General features: G+C 40.0%; 2 protein-coding genes across 10 annotated transcripts in view; both read right to left on the bottom strand.

The window, feature by feature from the left end:
* The window catches only part of gpatch8 (G patch domain containing 8), a 30332-nt gene extending 23831 nt beyond the window's left edge, over positions 1 to 6501 (bottom strand). For 7 of the 9 annotated variants that reach the window (XM_039824047.1, XM_039824048.1, XM_039824050.1 and 4 more), the window contains exon 1: positions 6373 to 6443. Coding sequence is in view for 1 of the 9 variants with exons in the window: in XM_039824040.1 (XP_039679974.1) it covers positions 6373 to 6417 (45 nt within the window). In the remaining 8 variants the exon portion in view is untranslated. Of the gene's footprint in view, positions 1 to 6372 lie in introns of all 9 variants that reach the window. The other 2 variants (XM_039824040.1, XM_039824044.1) reach the window with 2 other exon arrangements.
* Positions 6502 to 8034: 1533 nt separating this feature from the next.
* Positions 8035 to 10377, bottom strand: pts (6-pyruvoyltetrahydropterin synthase). Its single transcript, XM_039824039.1, has one exon. It carries the CDS (start codon positions 10147 to 10149, stop codon positions 9703 to 9705), a length of 447 nt encoding a protein of 148 aa, XP_039679973.1. The 5' UTR covers positions 10150 to 10377; the 3' UTR covers positions 8035 to 9702.
* Positions 10378 to 19019: the final 8642 nt, after the last annotated feature.

Genomic DNA, 19019 nt, shown 5'->3' with positions numbered 1-19019 from the left:
TCAATCACAGAAAGAGTTTGAGAAAGAATCCATAACACAAGACACTGACTGAGTTTATTTTCATCAGAGTATTCAAAACATTGGGACAGCACTGTGAAAGGAGGCTGTCTACGGTCTGTCATTTACTCTGAAAGATTGTCAATCACCCAACACCACCAGATATCATACTCATCCAGAGCAATGCTGGGTTGAATAAGCTTCGTGAGAACAGTCGACAAGTGATGAAAAATATTTTTTGTCGGCCAACACATCCATTAATTAGATATGTGCAACACTTAAATGAAAGCAAAACACACACTACATAAACACTGTTTACTGTATATAATAATTAGTATATTAAAATAAATATGAAGAGAAATCACCATAAAAGGGCAGCAGAAGCTAAGCTCCATGCACCAGAGGAAAGAAGTACACACAGCAGGTTTGCGACAACTGGAAATATGTGACTGTTAGTTTCATAACCCATCCCATTTCCCAGTTATTAGAATTTAAAAAGAGCCTTCAATGAGGTTTGTATTATAGCTTATATTTTAGTAAGCAAACACTTTAGTTTATTCAAAGGTATGATTGAAATTGTACTTGACAGAATTGTTTTCTTGTATTCCAGGAGTGACAGCAGTGATGGGCTTGCTACCCCAACCAAAAGGAGTGTGTTTATAGAGCAGTTTCTGCTCTGAGACAGATGGCTTCCCCTCTTTAGTAGCAGAGGAGAGACGAAGGTCATGTTTGTGTGTCTGTTTTCTACTGACCTTCATACAAGCAGAAAACTGAAAGATTCCAAAAATAGTCCATGGCTGGTATATTATTTACTAGATGCTTTTAGCTACTAGCAAACGGATGTGTGGACATCAAAATCTAATGTAACTACACACAAAATATACTACAGATAAAGAGATGGAACAATGCACAGACAGCAGGATATTCATTAGGTCGTCTTGCTTCACTGCAAAATTAGTTTCTACAGTCTGCAGCAAACATTACTGTAAAAAGACAATGCTAACATGGGCTGGGGCATGCAAGAGTCTCTAGGGGAATCTGGTTTTGCAGAGATAAGCAACTACTCAAATCAGCCCACAATAATGAGGTGATTTGATGCCACACTGGCAGTCATTAATTCAGATGAGACAGGACCCCTCATCAGCATGAGTGATGCTGGGGATTATGAGAAGGGGAGGTGCAGAGGAAGAGCAAAGGATTTATTTATGAACAAATGGATGGCTCCCCCCTCGCCATCGCTCCTCCTCAGACCACTTAATGTGCTATCAGCACAGCCCCCACCCACCACATTACTTCTTATTTTACTGCTGCTTCCTCATCGCCCTGACTCTGGTACACAAACACCACAGCAATGCTGCATAGAAATGATCTTTGCTCTGTCCTCACATTACAAGAGTAATTTTCCATTTGCTCAACAGTGAAATGGATGCTCCACATCACCTCACGTTAGGAAATGAAGGACCTACTGTCGATCAGCTCTGTGGATGCTCAAATTGCCTTGTGTGTTTCTGCAGCTCAAGATTAGCTGCATGCTAAAGCTCCAACAACAACAATGTAAATCAATAGAGCAGACAGAGCTGTTGGACTGGTTGTGCTATTGATATTAGGTAGACCATCTGTGGGTGTTTGCTGCGCCATTTTGCTTGGCAGCAGGCTTTAGTCCATGGAGTCTGAGAGAAACTTTCTGAGCATATGAATGCCTTCACATTAGATCTCCCACACAGAGCTCCACTGTGCTGAGCCAGAGCTGCCATCAACAGACTTATTCAGACCACACAGCAATTCACTTCTCACTGACAAAAAAAAGAAGCAAAATACTGAGTTCCCACTGAACAGCAACACAATCGGTTTAGAGGAAAAAACACTAGCGATTTCACAAGCAATTATACTTGCTTTAATTTGTAATGGGCTTCATGGCATTTCTGGTGATTCACCAATTTTGCCATGCTACAGCAAATAGCTAGTTCTTAAAACTAACAGCTACAGCGATTGTAGCCAAATTTAAGCCAGAGCATAATTTACCCTCCATGTGCAAAAACACTAAATAGTGGTGTAAGTGACAGAAGAAAATGCTGTCAGAAAAATGTCTGGGTTGGTGTTCAAATTATTCATCTATACCTTTCCTCTGACCCTGAACATCGCTGTTGATACAGCAACTCTCTTCTTCATTCACATATCACTAGGAAAAAGCACACAAGGTCACACAGATGAAAATGTTCTTAAAATGGGCATCAATTTTGGTCACCAAATATGTTTACTACTGTCTAGTAATCTGGATCAACGACTGGATAATCGCCAGAACTAGGGCTGAAACGATTCCTCGAATAACTCGAATAATTAAGGGGTGGTGATGGTACAGTGGATATGACACATGCCTTTGGTGTGGGAGACCTGGGTTTGATTCCCACTGTGATACATCAACCAATGTGTCCCTGAGCAAGACACTTAACCCCTAGTTGCTCCAGAGGCGTGCAACCTCTGACATATATAGCAATTGTGAGTCACTTTGGATAAAAGCGTCAGCTAAATGACATGTAATGTAATTTAATAATGTAATTCTATTACAAAAAAATCATCGATGCAAAATGACTTGCCTCGAAGCTTCGTTAAATCAATGTTACCAACGTTGTATCGCTGACGGACGGAGTTTCCGCACGGAGTATTATTACTGTCGCACACCAGACGCAGCTCAGTCTGCTGCTGGCAACACATGCCACAGCGTAAATAGCGAGGGGCTAAGAGAAGAGACAGGCTGGAGAAAATGACAGAAAGTGTCCAAAGTTTGGAATCAGTTCAAACGTAATTAAAACTAAAACTCTGTACAGTGTGTCTACTGCAAAATCAAACTAGCTTACCACGATAATTGCACGTCCGTGCTTTAGCATCTCAACAGAAAACATTTGAGTCTAACTTAATCATCCATTCCACGAAGTGGACCCTACAAAAGTAAATCACAGAGTCGTATGGATGATGAAACTACACCAACTACCAAAATCAAAGACAAGAAAATACGTAGTGGTGACCACGATCTGATCTAAAGAGCTGACGCGTTGACTATCCCTTCGGAAAAACAGCCGATTGTTGCGCGTCTGTCCGTGTCTCTGTCTCTGTCTCTCTCTCTCTACGATCTAATAGCATAAGTGTAACAGAGCTGTGTGACATTATAATCAAATATATAAATGAAAATAGGTTGAGTATAACTAATATTTACATATAGGCCTACTGTATATACAGATCAGTCTCAGGTTGAAACTTGTAGTTCTGAAAGTTAAGTTGCACAACTTAATGTAATGTTTGTGTATGTTTAATGTATGCCTTAGTTTGAGGTTGATATCATTTGAAGAAAAAAAAAATCTTTAAAAACAATGTAATATGGCACTTAAATGCACTAAATATGTTTAGTTTTTTGAGAGATGATATTGTAAGCAATGTAGGCAATACAAATGTTGCTTTTTTCCGAAAATGTTGCTTTTCCCCCTAGTTTTGGTTGTTTAAAAACGCAAAAAAAAATTATCTGATTAATCGATCAAGTGTTAGATTAATCGATTACAAAAAGAATCAATAGTTGCAGCCCTAGCCAAAACATCTGTTGCCGCTGGATCTTCTGCTGGATGTCCCTTGGCTCGCAAGTGTTGGTTTCGTGTAACATCAACAAACTTCGAGCTAAAAAGCTATTCACTGAAAATGGCAAGTTTTGAAGAAAAATTTGGATTGTGCAACAAGGGAGGCCTGCTTGGTTCTTTCGGGGAATGATTGTAAAGATTTACAAAGAATAGGTTTACGGCATTTACTATCGACCTGGTGTCCGATTGGTGGGGATTGCTATGGACAAAATACACATGGCAATACACTGGTAAGAGCTAATTACATTTAACCATGTATCCAGCTAATTTAAATAGCTCAGAACGGTTAACTTCACTAAATATTGTACGCAACGTTTTCTTTTGCAAGGTGCAAATGTTTCGCCAGAAACAAGTTCCTTCCAGAGACCAATTTGCAGATGCACCGCTGCTGCGACCAGAGCTTAGCGCCGCCCAAGATTATTCGGATTGGTTTAAAAAAATACTAACAATGCTTTTTTCTCCTATCCAGGAGTGTTTGTGTGGAGGGGCCAGACCTTAAGGTGTAGACACATATAGCCGACGGCCGACCGTTGACAGACAACCCCGTCGATATGATTAGTCGCGTCCCCGAGGTCCAAAAAACTGCCACAGAACAGACCAAAAATACGACACGTAATACATCTCTATAACAGCAGGCGGCGCTAATCTGTAATGTTGCCCAAGAAATGAAAACTGGCAGCTGATTGGACGAACGCGTCACATGGGTTTGTTTTCTCCGGAAATTCTAAGCCAGACTGTCATGGCGGCCGTTCAGAATACGATCTCATATTGTACTAAAATAGTTCATTGAAACAGGTTTCCGAAAACATTTTAAGCGAGAAATAGGCCATGCAGTTGCTGAATCGGTCTTCATTTCAGCTCAACAAAGGTCAGTTTAAAAGATTTTCGTCAGATTTTGAGAGACTCTAGTCACCTCATTCCGCTCGCCATTTCCGGGTGAGTCCCGACTGCCCTGCCGCCGACCGAACATGTCAGGTCGGCCAAAATGAACGCTGACAGCCCCTCAGACGGACGACGGCACGGGACACACCGAACAGATTTGAGTCACTGACCTCGCCAGACTGTCCCACGGCCAATAATCGGCCTGGTGTGTCAGCGCCCTTACTCTGCAGCGCTGTGGAGATAGGTCTGGCACGTGAGACTAACTACTAACTATCTCAACATTCATAGTAATGTCTTTGTTTATATAATACATTGACACCAAAACTTCAAATTGTACAATGGGATGTATGTAAAGATGGTTCCTGAAAGAAATGTTTTGAAACCGTTAGATAAATGACCTGTGCATGACTAGAAACAGCCCCCAGGTAATCTCAAAACTCGTGACTGAAGTCTGAGGCTGGTTTTATTTAATAAAACTCTAAAATTACTGCAAAACAATGTACCGATATTAAGAAGGGAGAGATTTTGATAAATGATCTTGCTTCTCAGAAAACGTGCAGCAGAATGACACCTGCATTTATGATTATTTAAGATGTTTCACTTATACTATTAGTTGGTAGATAAGCCAATAACAATTATGTCAAATAAATAAATCTTGTCAGGTGACTTAAAAACATTTATGGACATGAAGTAGGAGTGATGCTGGGTAAAGCAGGGATAACAATGTCATTTGAGGAATTTGTGAGGAAATAAATGTGATACACGGCAGGATGTTTATGAAGAGAAAAAAACAAATTAAACTACAAACATGGACTTATTTTGTCAGTAATGTTGTGTTTGGCTTTTACTGGGTGTGGTCTTAGATCACAGATAGGCAAGTGAAAGACAAACGCTCATATGTGGGTTGTGAAATTCACCAACTTAGCTCTGGCACTACTGTTGTAATTTAATATACAACCTGGAATAATGTCAAAAAACAATGTGATCACTGTGCAAAAGGGATGGATTTATTCCTACAATTAATGGACAACTTCACACAACTGAAGCTAAATTAGAACCCCCTGTTACCATCTCAGTGTGTACAGCCTACTTTGTTTCCAGTGAAGAATGCAATTAACTCGCATTATAGAAACAAACAAAATCAAGCTGAGCCAAAATAGGTCTGACAATGTTACAACAAAAACTGCAATGAAATCGTGTTAACTAACTTACTCTCATCAGCTAGCTAATTAGTGGCAAGGACATGTTAATCTAAAATCAATCGATAATGAACGTTATTTCTCACACTTAGAAGACAAATAGTGAGATATTGGAGGTAATTAGTAGTAGTTAGACTAATATATCGCTGGGTGTAACTGTTCATTTCAACGTGCTAACTAGCTGCGGTGGTTGTGTTCTGGTTGTCAAAATGATACAGCCATTTCTTGCTAGTAGTGCTCAATGTGCGTACAAGTTAGCTACGTGCTAGCTAGCTATCCATCGTTAGCATATGTCGATAAATAACTAGACCATCCAAGGTCACTAACAAGCTAGTTGGACTTCGATATCTATTTTGCCGGTGCGTGGTAAAGAGGGTTGCGTAGTATGCATAATGGTACAGCTCATAACCCATGATAGGAGCCAAATATAGCACGCAGCCAGCCAAACACTGAGACGTAAGGGAAGTTAAATTCAAAAGAGCCGCAGTGCACTAGCCACTAGCGTTAGCTTAGCTAGCTTGCAGTGCTAGCAAGCGACATATAGACCGAAATGCACGATGCAGTTTGTAATGATTCAAAGCCGCCCGAGACGTTTTGTTCCGCATATATGTGCTAAAACACCCAGACATAGTAAAATACATGTACACCGTCCATCGTCTAACATGCATTACCTTGAAATCACGTTCTTCGTTGAACCTAGAAAATCTGTCGGCCATTTTCTGAACAGAGCAGCAGCTTCTCTATCGCTCCGTCTGTGTCCAACAAATGCGCGCTGTGCTGCTGCTGATGTGCACGTCGTAAACGATTCAGTCTCTGTGAATTGACCTTTCACTAACAATTTCCACCAAGATTTTATAATTTAACATATGGGAATTACTTGAAGCTATATTAATACTGTAATGCCTGTAGTTAATTTGTATGCCCAGAGTGTAAGTTGTTTTTTGTTAATTTGATTAATTGCAGATTTGTTTGGAAAATTGCAACAGTTACAGTAGCAACTAGCTAATGCAGGTCCTGCAGTATTATGCAATTCGTTTTAATTTCATGGGCCTGTCTTGTAGAAGATTAAACATCTAGTTTAAAGACCTTAAATACCAAAAAAGACAAACTGGACCGTAGTAGACATATTATTATAATCTAGCATTTTATTTATTTATTATATTTGTTATAGGGTCCATACAATAGTAAACATCAATGTTGTTTTTGATATATTGTGCTCAGGTTGGTCTCTGGTCATATTATGTGTAGTCTTCTGTGTGCAGCAGATTACTACAATGCATACTGGATGGATAATGAGGGGTGGGGTGTTAGTGCCCTTAACAAGTTAAACCGGCCATGCATGTAAGCATCATAATCAACAGGAGACAGTAATTTATGAAAACTATTTCTGTATGATAAGAAAAGCCTCAGTGTAAATTGGTACATGACATCCTTGAGGACATGTTTGCTTTGTTTGATTGTGCTTTCCTGAGGAATTAGGCCGGGTGACAGGTGGTTTGAGATTTTCTATTTATTCTTCACACAAGTGCGGGACAACTGTTTGTTGTTGATCAGGCGATCCTGTCCTAACTAGGCCAAACTAGTTCAAATATGCCTATTTAAAACAGGAGCGGCTTTTCCTGGCTGAACTGGGGAACCATACTGTGATGACTACAAAAGGGTGAATCCCCTGATGTAGATCTACAAATAGACCTATATGTTGTTGTATGTCCCTATTTAGAATATGGCCATTTTACAGGTGAAACATAATTTCCTTGCTTTAACTGATTTCCACACATAACATGATTGTCTATATGACAATGCCAAATGTTATCTTTTAAGGTACCTGCCCTGACAATTTATACTTATTGTTTAAGAAAAATAGCTAGAAAAGCACTTATAGTTTCTCCGATCATTGGATCATATTGCTTAATTTTGTCCGCTGTTCAGATGATATGTGCTTTGTATCCAATTTGCAGACATAAAAAATGAAAATCCAACCTTGCTTGCTTTGTTTAAACAACACACTTAAATTAAAAAATTAAAAATGACTCCCTAAACAGTGATAATTGGTTACACCAATAAAACCAACCGTAGTATACATTTATCAAAGGTTTTACTGTGTAAATGGTTATGGCTGTTCATTTTATTGCCCTTCACCTTAAAATGTTGGTCACATTTGACTTCAGAAGTACAGCATATGATCATCAATGCTAAGCTTAACAATTCATTGCTTGTGAAAAGTATTAGACACTAATACTTAGCCTAATAAATTAAATTGTATTACTGTACCTTAGATTGCACATTTGGCAACCTATACTTTGTGTTTTAAACACACTTATTGTGAGAAATAATTTCATCACTGGCAAAATCCAACTTTAATGCAACAACTTTAGAGATGTACAGTTTGGTACCACTAGATGTCACTATTTGGCTAGTTCACAGGTTGCCACGGTGAACCAGCGTGCTCTGAATGTAAACATCCCCATGAACCAACCCAGCATGAACACATTACTCTGACTTCATTCAGAGATATTCCATGATAATTTTTTTCAATGTTTTAAATTAGAGTATTCTTCCTACCCTCTTCAGTTATAGTTAAACATTTACTGTGAAAGGGTGTAACTGTCAATGTTAGTGATAAAGCCTTATGCTGCTAACATATGGAATTGATTTACTAAAGATAAAATATACATGCATGTAATTTTTGATACCACATATATACTCAGCAAAAAAGAAACATCCTGTCACTTTCAACTGCTTTTATATTTTAAGCAAATGTAACATATGCAAGTTGTATGAACATTAAAAGATGTAACAAATAAGACAAAAACTGAACAATTTTCACAGACATGTGACTAACAGAAATTGAATATGTTTCCCTGAACAAAGGGGAGGGTGGCCACCAGCTGCATTAAGTACTGCAGTGCATCTCCTCCTCATACTGCACCAGACTGGCTAGTTCTTGCGGTTGTTGTTGCCATCCTGTAACTACCTACCCACAGCTGCGATATTCCGATGTACCGATCGTGTTGTTACACGTGGTCTGCCACGGCGAGGACGATCAGCTGTGCCTACATGCGTCTCACAGTAGGGACATTGCAATGTATTGCCCTGGCCACATCTGCTGTCCTCATGCCTCTTTGCACCATGCCTAAGGCACGTTCACGCAGATTAGCAGGGACCCTGGGCGTCTTTCTTTTAGTGTTTTTCAGAGTCAGTAGAAGTGTCTCTTTCCTAATTTTCTTATAACTGTGACCTTAATTGCCTACTGCCTGCAAACTGTTATTGTCTTTTCGACAGTTCAACAGGTGCATGTTCATTAATTGTTTATAAGCATGGAAAACATTGTTTAAACCCTTTACAATGAAGATCTCTAAAGTTATTTTGATTTTTACAAAAGTATCTTTAAAATACAGTGTACTGAAAAAGGGATGTTTCTTTTTTGTTAAGTTTATAAGAATGATTAATTAGCTTTATTTAGTTTATGTGAATGTCTAAATCAAGGTTTCCTCAAGGTGTAATGAAATGAAGCAGAGTTGTGCTACAAAACAAATGTACATTTTTACACATTTGTTTAAATGTTTATCTAATTTCTTCAGGCCTTTAAAAATCACTCTATAAAAAAACAAAAAACTAAAACGTGCTCTTTGGTTGACCTGGTTACAACCTGTAGAAAAATACACACTGCAATCAGGGTTCACAAGTAGACAATGTTTTAAGGATAAATAAGCTAAGCAAGTTTGGTCTCAATAATGTTTCCCCCCCTGACAATAATAGAATTTCAACAAGAATACTGAACTTTTAGCTACAAAATCTTTTGTCTATAAAGGGCGAGTGTAACAAACAATCATCAAAACAATCATATATAGGCTACCATCTATCAACCTTCATAAATCTGTATTAGTGTCCAACTAACCAAAGCCTGCAGTCATCAGTGAAGTTAGCTAAATAATAATGCAATGAATGGCACTTGTACATGTCAAGGGTTGCCTGATCAAACATCACATTTTATCAACACTCTAATCTCCTCGATATATGACAACATTGTTATCGGTCTCATGAATCTTAATCTCGTAGAGCAGGTTGGATGGGAGCACCTTCACCATGTTGTCCCAGATGTAAACAGCCACGTTCTCAGTTGTGCTGACAACACTGGCAAAGTATGGGACGTCCTCATCCAGGTTTTTATGGTCCAGTGGAATCATGATGACTTCCTCGATGCACCTCTTCAAGTCTGTCAAGTTCATGACCATGCCAGTGAGCGAATCAATCTTTCCACGCACTGTTACCTCCACTTTGTAGTTGTGTCCATGACCATTGGGGTTGTTGCATTTTCCATAAACTCGTTTATTCTCCTCATCACTCAAGTGAATGCTGTGGAGTCGGTGACAGGCGCTGAAGCTCTGGGCCCGCGTGATGTATCCAATACGCTCAGCTGCGCTGTTGCTCACATATATTCCAGCCATGGTCAGTAAGCTAGCTGTTTCTGTTTCAGAGCCCGGAAACAGTGGAATGAAATTGTCAGGCAACCTATAGGCTAATGTTAGATATCATAGACTGTAGGCCTATAAAGATGGACGACGCGTCTCCATTTCCTTCCACTGTACAACATTGAATCCAAAATATCCAGGACACGGGCGCTGTTGTCTCCGGTTGTCTAGTGCTTTTGTAGCCAGAGTCTGCGCAGTAGTGGAGCTGCGCGTTATCCAAATCCCGCCCATAAACCCGTCCGACCAATCGCGAGTCAATAGCAGATGTTAATCATTACGTTTCAACAAGCTTTATAGCGTCAAATAACTAATTAAAACCAAACGTATCAGAACATTGAAAACTTGAACATAGCCTACATACATCAGCGTGATGAGAGCTACCTTAAATGGCAGAAAACAACTTTGTGAAAAAATAGTTGACTTGTGGGCAACTTTACTCCTTTCTTCATCTTGTAGTGAAACATTAACGTGGCCTACAGTGAACGTGTTTACACAACTGTGAATAAATGGATCACCGAGTCCAAAGTTATAGCACAGCGAACTGGACATTGGCTAATTGACAACATACATATAGGCACATTAACACAATATATTGTATAAATGTAGGCCTAGAGTGCAAAGTAGGCCTAATAGTGTAAATGTAGTGCGCAAGATGCATATTGGAATGATAAAGTATGTAATGTGTAGGTGAATGGCCAAAGTGGGAATGACCCCACTTATCAGCAGTTCAGGAGAGTGGCAGTGGGAAAGAAGCTGTTCTGTCTGGTTGTTTTTGTGTGGAGGGGTATATGTATGTTGTTGTCTCTAATTGTACAGTATGTGTCTATATGGCCAATAAAACTGATTCTGATTCTTATATAAATATATTTTTTATTTTTTGGTACCATGGTTGTTAAAGTTTTTTAAAGGTTAGGGGAATGTAAAAAATGAGCTATACCGGTGTATACGGAAGTATGGGGTGTGTAACGGTTGGATTTGTACACTGAACTGAGCCACTTGTTAGAAGTGAAATGTGAAATGAATTTTCTTAGTTGTGAAAATCGTTCTATTCTTGTTTTAAATATGTTCACCTAATACAGTTAAAAAACGAAATCAAGCACAAAAGTATTGTTTTTAACAAAATTGTTATCAGCCTAAAAATGAATATCTCTTGCTATGTTGTTTATCTTACTTAGATTTTATAAGACCAATAATTTTTGAGTGAATCTAAATCAAGTGAATGCAAACCTTTTATATGCTACTTCTAAAACTTAAATGGAGCTAGTATAAATAAACCATAACTAAAACCGCACTCAGAACAACCAAAGACAACCAAAAACAACCAAACGGGAACGTTGTGTGGAGCATAGGCGGCGCTAGGCTATTTTTAGGGGTGCTGAAGCACCCCTAAAAATCATCTCAGCACCCCTGAAAATAAAGTCCTTATTGTGATAATGTGAAATCGTTTAGTGCTCAAACTAGTGGCGGTTTTTGGCACGGGCGAACCGGGCAGCCACTTAACTTAAAAAATAAATAATCCTCTGTGCCGCAAAGCGTTTTTCTGTTTTCTATCATTTCACTGTGTGGGGAATTGGCAGATCAGCGCCCCCAGCAGCTGCAGGCGCCCTGCTAGCTGAGAGAGGTCAACACCCCCCACTTTCACAATGAAATGGACTAGTCCGTCCCACAGTGCGCCGCAGCGCGAAAGATAAACACACGGTGACAGGAGAAATGGGAAGTACACAGAGACGGAGCAAGACGAGTCTAAACGCTCTAAACCTTTCTTTTATGTCAATGGTCTAAACGCCAAAATGAAAAAAAGTTACCCAAGCGGCTCAAATAAAAGAAAAAAGCGAAAAGACATGTTTTCGGGAGTAGCAAGACCTTCATCAGCTCCCGTGCCCGTGGCCGATGATAGCGGTGCTGGTATCGGCTACAGTGACCTGCACAGTGAGGAGGAGACTTTAGGAGGAGAGGGACAGAGATGAGGGAGTGAGGCTACAACCTGCGGTAGGCTAAGCACAACTCCCCTTAAAACACTTAACCCCTTGATAAAACTGAGTGGTGGACAAACTGTTGATGATAACACTACAACAATAAAAAAAGTAGGCATGCTTTACTGTATGATTGCATTAGTAGCCTATTAAAACGTTGCACATCATGCACATCATGCAAACGTTCTTAACGAGAATTGTAGCTTTTCTATCTGCATTGGCAGACAAAAAATCATAATAGACCTCTTCAAATTATAGCATAGGGCCTCTCGAAATGATAATCATAAAGCAAGCTACATATACAGTACAGGCCAAAAGTTTGGACACACCTTCTCATTCAATGAGTTTCCTTTTTATTTTCATGACTATTTACATTGTAGATTCTCACTGAAGGCATCAAAACTATGAATGAACACATGGAATTATGTACTTAACAAAAAAGTGTGAAATAACTGAAAACATGTCTTATATTTTAGATTCCTCAAAGTAGCCACCCTTTGCTTTTTTATTAATAAGGGAAAAACTTCCACTAATTAACCCTGACAAATCACACCTGTGAAGGTAAAACCATTTCAGGTGACTACCTCATGAAGCTCATTGAGAGAACACCAAGGGTTTGCAGCGCTATCAAAAAAAGCAAAGGGTGGCTACTTTGAGGAATCTAAAATATAAGACATGTTTTCAGTTATTTCACACTTTTTTGTTAAGTACATAATTCCATATGTGTTCATTCATACTTTTGATGAATCTACAATGTAAATAGTCATGAAAATAAAGAAACACAATTGAAGGTGTGAAGGCCAAACTTTTGGCCTGTACTGTATATATAGCTTTTTTTATGATTAAGTAAGTATACAGTTTTAGTGTATTAATAAATGGCACTTTGTTGAAGTATTTAATGTGTCAACTTTCACTGATTCTTGCTTACTCATTACATGGCATTAGTAGTTTTAGGAGTAGGTATACATATTCAGGGGAGGGCAAGGACGGGTACAGCTTTATCAATACTAGTTAAACAGTTGTACAGTTTTATTCCCTATTTTGAATATGGGGGGGCGCTCGGAGGGGGTCTCGCCCGTCATTCAACACAGCCAAAGCTATGAATTCTAGCATATTTTTCAGTCCCCTTTCCCCCCCCCCAGTCCAACGCCCCTGGGTATGTGTGCTGCAATAATCATGCTTTGTAGTTTCCATCTTTTTTCACAGCAGATGCCTTGAATCTGTTGATAGTTTGTCATAATTGCATGTCTCAATCTGTCTATTTCTTTCCCCAAAACTCACAAGAAGTCATGATTTAAGGGTTTAAAAAACAAAAAAATCTTACGGAAGCATGCCCCCGAACCCCCCTAGCTTAACTGCTATCAACTTTTCATTAGGGGCTGAGCACCCCCAAAGGTCAGATCCTAGAATCGCCCCTGGTGTGGAGGTAGCCTACAGTGCAACCACAGGAGAACGTTTCAGTTGGTTGGTTCCCTTAATGTTTAGGGGACGTTGTAACCCTGAAGGAACGTTACCAAAACGTTAGTTTTTGGTCTGGTTGGAACAAACCTTTAGGGAACCATAAACTAACGTTCCCCAACGTTCCCTAAACGTTCTGTGTTAGTGGGGAATGTGGATATAATGACTAAGTGGGTAAAGGCAATAATAGAACAGTCTGGTGAGTTCAGAAAATGACATCACTTTACCGTAATGCAGCCTTTAAAACCAGGAAAAGACAACTCTTATGCCATATTACCATATTATGATATCCAAAATATAAGACGATATCTAGTCTCATATCACGATATTGATATCGATATATTGCCCAGCTCTACTGTGTAGGCCTTCTTGATTTTTTTGTTTGGCCCATGTCCCATCAGGGGGCGGGATTTATGACCTATAGGCTACTGCAGTCAGCCACCAGAGGGCGATCGAGCTTCACTTTTGGAGAGTTGTCCTTAGGCCTATAAACTGTCTATGGAGTTGTCATGTCGTCCATCTTTATTTCAGTCAGAGACGGTTAGAACCATAGCCTGTTAAAATACATTCTATGTTTAGAACCAGTCTATGCTTTAGCTATATAATGTAGGCCTATGGCAAATATCTAGCAGTCTATGGTAAATATAGACAATACGGAAATTACTTGTTTTGTCTGAAGTTTATGACTCCATCTTGTGGTGACTCTGAACACTATTTAGAAGAGGTGTGACGTTACTAGCCTATGTGTGTAAGTAGGGCTATCATGTATATGAGTTAAGTATGATCCAAGTAGACTATCGATCTACACAGCCCGGTAAAACTTTTGGGACAGTCTAACTTTTTTTATAGCAAGGAATCGTTATCATTAACACGGATCGTGCAGGCAGCACAGATCGTGTAGCCTACCGACCATAGACTGTATATCATTATTAATAATATACAGTCTATGGTACCGACACATACCAGACCCGTCTCCCAAAAAGATGCTTCTTCTTCTTTTTTTAAAAATCTTTAATGCAAATCTAGTACAATGACAAATTCCAAAATAAAGATTTTAAATAGAAGTTTTCTGTTACAGAATTTACTTTTGTGAATGTGAAATCTTGCCAAGATGACAAAAAGATTGAGGATATACAGTAGGCCTACAGGCCAAAAGTTTGGACACACCTTCTCATTCAATGAGTTTCCTTTATTTTCATTCTCACTGAAGGCATCAAAACTATGAATGAACACATGTGGAATTATGTACTTAACAAAAAAGTGTGAAATAACTGAAAACATGTCTTATATTCTAGTTTCTTCAAAGTAGCCACCCTTTGCTCTGATTACTGCTTTGCACACTCTTGGCATTCTCTTGATGAGCTTCAAGAGGTAGTCACCTGAAATGGTTTTCCAACAGTCTTGAAGGAGTTCCCAGAGATGCTTAGCACTTGTTGGCCCTTTTGCCTTCACTCTGCGGTCCAGCTCACCCCAAACCATCTCGATTGGGTTCAGGTCCGGTGACTGTGGAGGCCAGGTCATCTGGCGCAGCACTCCATCACTCTCCTTCTTGGTCAAATAGCCCTTACACAGCCTGGAGGTGTGTTTGGGGTCATTGTCCTGTTGAAAAATAAATGATGGTCCAACTAAACGCAAACCGGATGGGATGGCATGTCGCTGCAGGATGCTGTGGTAGCCATGTTGGTTCAGTTTGCCTTCAATTTTGAATAAATCCCCAACAGTGTCACCAGCAAAGCACCCCCACACCATCACACCTCCTCCTCCATGCTTCACGGTGGGAACCAGGCATGTAGAATCCATCCGTTCACCTTTTCTGTGTCGCACAAAAACACAGGGGTTGGAACCAAAGATCTCAAATTTGGACTCATCAGACCAAAGCACAAATTTCCACTGGTCTAATATCCATTCCTTGTGTTTCTTGGCCCAAACAAATCTCTGCTTGTTGCCTCTCCTTAGCAGTGGTTTCCTAGCAGCTATTTGACCATGGAGACCTGATTCGCGTAATCTCCTCTTAACAGTTGTTCTAGAGATGTGTCTGCTGCTAGAACTCTGTGTGGCATTCATCTGGTCTCTAATCTGAGCTGTTGTTAACTTGCGATTTCTGAGGCTGGGGACTCGGATGAACTTATCCTCAGCAGCAGAGGTGACTCTTGGTCTTACTTTCCTTGGGCGGTCCTCATGTGAGCCAGTTTCGTTGTAGCGCTTGATGGTTTTTGCGACTGCACTTGGGGACACATTCACAGTTTTCGCAATTTTCCGGACTGACTGACCTTCATTTGTTAAAGTAATGATGGCCACTCGTTTCTCTTTACTTAGCTGATTGGTTCTTGCTATAATATGAATTCTAACAGTTGTCCAATAGGGCTGTCGGCTGTGTATCAACCTGACTTCTGCACAACACAACTGATGGTCCCAACCCCATTAATAAGGGAAAAAATTCCACTAATTAACTCTGACAAGGCACACCTGTGAAGTGAAAACCATTTCAGGTGACTACCTCATGAAGCTCATTGAGAGAACACCAAGGGTTTGTAGTGCTATCAAAAAAGCAAAGGGTGGCTACTTTGAGGAATCTAAAATATAAGACATGTTTTCAGTTATTTCACACTTTTTTTGTTAATTACATAATTCCACATGTGTTCATTCATAGTTTGGATGCCTTCAGTGAGAATCTACAATGTAAATAGTCATGAAAATAAAGGAAACGCATTGAATGAGAAGGTGTGTCCAAACTTTTGGCAAAGTCTTTCCAAAAAGTGACAGTATAAAGACAGCTAAGTGTATGGTTGTTTCACGATCAACTCCACAGAAAGAGCAGTCAATGTCATTGTCATTTTTTTGTCTTTGCAAATAATGTTTTGCTGGATAGCACCGATGGAGAAGTTTAAAGGGAATCTTGAAAGGAAGGTCCAAACTTTTTTTCCACCAGACATTTGAAACAAATCTTCCCCAGTAATGGATACCATATGGGATGGTGACAATGTCCTTTTGAAAGAGGGATCTGATGCTTCTCTGTTTCAGATTGAAGGGCTCGATAAAAGACATATTTCCCTATTATTGTGTCATTCAATGACAACAGACAAGGAATCAGTGTTACCTCTAAATAACATCATCACACCTTTTGAAATGACATCCATTACAATAGCAAACTCTTTTGGGGTGACAGGGATGTTATAAAGACAATAATTCAGAGTAATTCATTAGAAGACCATCTGAATAAGTAATAAAACCAACTCTAATTCAATTCAATTTCAATTCAATTTTATTTATAGTATCAAATCATAACAAAAGTTATCTCGAGACACTTTACAGATAGAGTAGGTCTAGACCACACTCTGTAATTTCCAAAACCCCAACAATTACAGTAATTCCATCAAGAGCAAGCATTAGCAGTGGCTATCGCGACAGTGGCAAGGAAAAACTCCCTTTTAGGAAGAAACCTCGGCAGACCCAGACTCTTGGTAGGCGGTGTCTGACGGGCCGGTTGGGGGTGTGATGAACAGTGGTGATAATAGTCACATTAAAGGTCACAGTGATGTCGAAGGTTATCGTGGAAGTTCATGTCATAGCAGGGCACATCGTGTCATACTGAGTAGTGCTGTCCCCTATACCGTATCCAGACTACTCTGTGCATAGGAACATCACAGCAGGGCGTTGCGGGATGTAGCGTGGCGCTGCAGAGCATGGGTGGATGCAGCAGGATGCAGCAGGATGCAGCAGGATGCGGCCGGGATTTGCAGAGAATCACAGAGCATAGCTCTGCGAAGAAGAAACATAAGGACTCCGGGGAGTAAACTCCCCAGAGCTAGATTAGTAACAAGCAATTCTGGGACAGGATGCATACAGAAGTAACAAGTAGAGAAGAGAGAGCAGCTCAGTGTGTCATAGGAAGGAAACAGCCTCCCCTGCAGTCTAGAATTGTAATAGCATAACTAACTACGAGGAGAAGCAGGTGGGCCGGGTTCGGTGGACGCTGCAACTCCTCACTCCCTAACTATAAGCTTTGTCAAAGAGGAAGGTTTTCAGTTTACTCTTGAATGTTGCGACGGTGTCTGCCCCTCGAACCCAGACTGGAAGCTGGTTCCACAGAAGCGGAGCCTGATAGCTGAAGGCCCTGGCCCCCAGTCTACTTCCAGAGACTCTAGGAACCACGAGTAGCCCCCCGCATCCGGGAGCGCCGGGCCCTAGTGGGACAATAAGGTACTAAGAGCTCTTCTAGGTATAATGGTGCTTGACCATTTAGAGCTTTGTAAGTCAGGAGGAGGATTTTAAATTCGATCCTAGATTTCGCAGGAAGCCAATGCAGAGAAGCTAATACAGGAGAAATATGATCTCTTCTCTTAGTTCTCGTCAGAACCGCGTGCTGCAGCATTCTGGATCAGCTGGAGAGCGCTTAAGGGACTTATTTGGGCAACCTGATAATAAGGAATTGCAGTAATCTAATCTAGAAGTAACGAATGCATGGACTAGTTTTTCACATCTTTCGCACTGAGACAGGATATTCCTAATTTTGGCAATGTTACGAAGATGGAAAAAAGCCTATTCTTGAGGTTTGTTTTGAAAAGTTGAGGCGATATATCCTGATCAAGAATAACTCCCAAATTTCTGACAGCAGTGCTGGAGGCCAGGGCAATACCATCCAGAGTAGCTATATTTTTCTGCAAAACGAAGTTCGGCAGGTCGTTGGTCCTATCACAATAACTTCCGTTTTGTCTGAGTTTAACATCAGGAAGTTGTGGGTCATCCAGGATTTTATATCCTCAACACACGTTTGTAGTCTTGCTAACTGACCACTTTCATCTGGCTTAATTGACAGATATAATATTGGGTATCGCTCGTGCGGCAGTGATAATTAATTGAGTGTTTCCTAATAATATGGCCTAGAGGAAGCATATATAAGGAAAATAGAATTGGTCCAAGCACTGAGCCTTGAGGAACGCCATGGCTAACTTTGGCGCGTCTTGGAGGGTTTATCGTTAATGTTAACAAATTGGGATCGCTCAGAGAAATAAGACTTAAACCATCTTAGTGCAGTTCCTTTAATTCCGACTAAGTGTTCTAATCTCTGTAACAGGATTGTATGATCAATAGTGTCAAATGCAGCACTAAGATCTAGTAAAACAAGAATGGAGACAAGTCCTTTGTCTGCAGCTGTTAGAAGGTCGTTAGTAATTTTCACCAGTGCCGTCTCTGTGCTATGATTCTTTCTAAATCCTGATTGAAAGTCATCAAATAAACTGTTGCTATGTAGAAAATCACATAACTGATTAGCAACCACCTTCTCAAGGATCTTGGATAGAAAGGGAAGGTTAGATATAGGTCTATAGTTTGCTAAGACCTCAGGATCCAGGGTCGGTTTTTTCAGAAGAGGTTTTATCACAGCTATTTTAAATGACTGCGGTACATAGCCTGTTA

This window comes from Perca fluviatilis, chromosome 15, assembly GCF_010015445.1.
Source record: "Perca fluviatilis chromosome 15, GENO_Pfluv_1.0, whole genome shotgun sequence".
Classification (NCBI taxonomy): domain Eukaryota; kingdom Metazoa; phylum Chordata; class Actinopteri; order Perciformes; family Percidae; genus Perca; species Perca fluviatilis.
The sequence above is the reverse complement of the archived record's forward strand: the minus strand, read 5'-3'. Positions and strand labels throughout refer to the sequence as shown.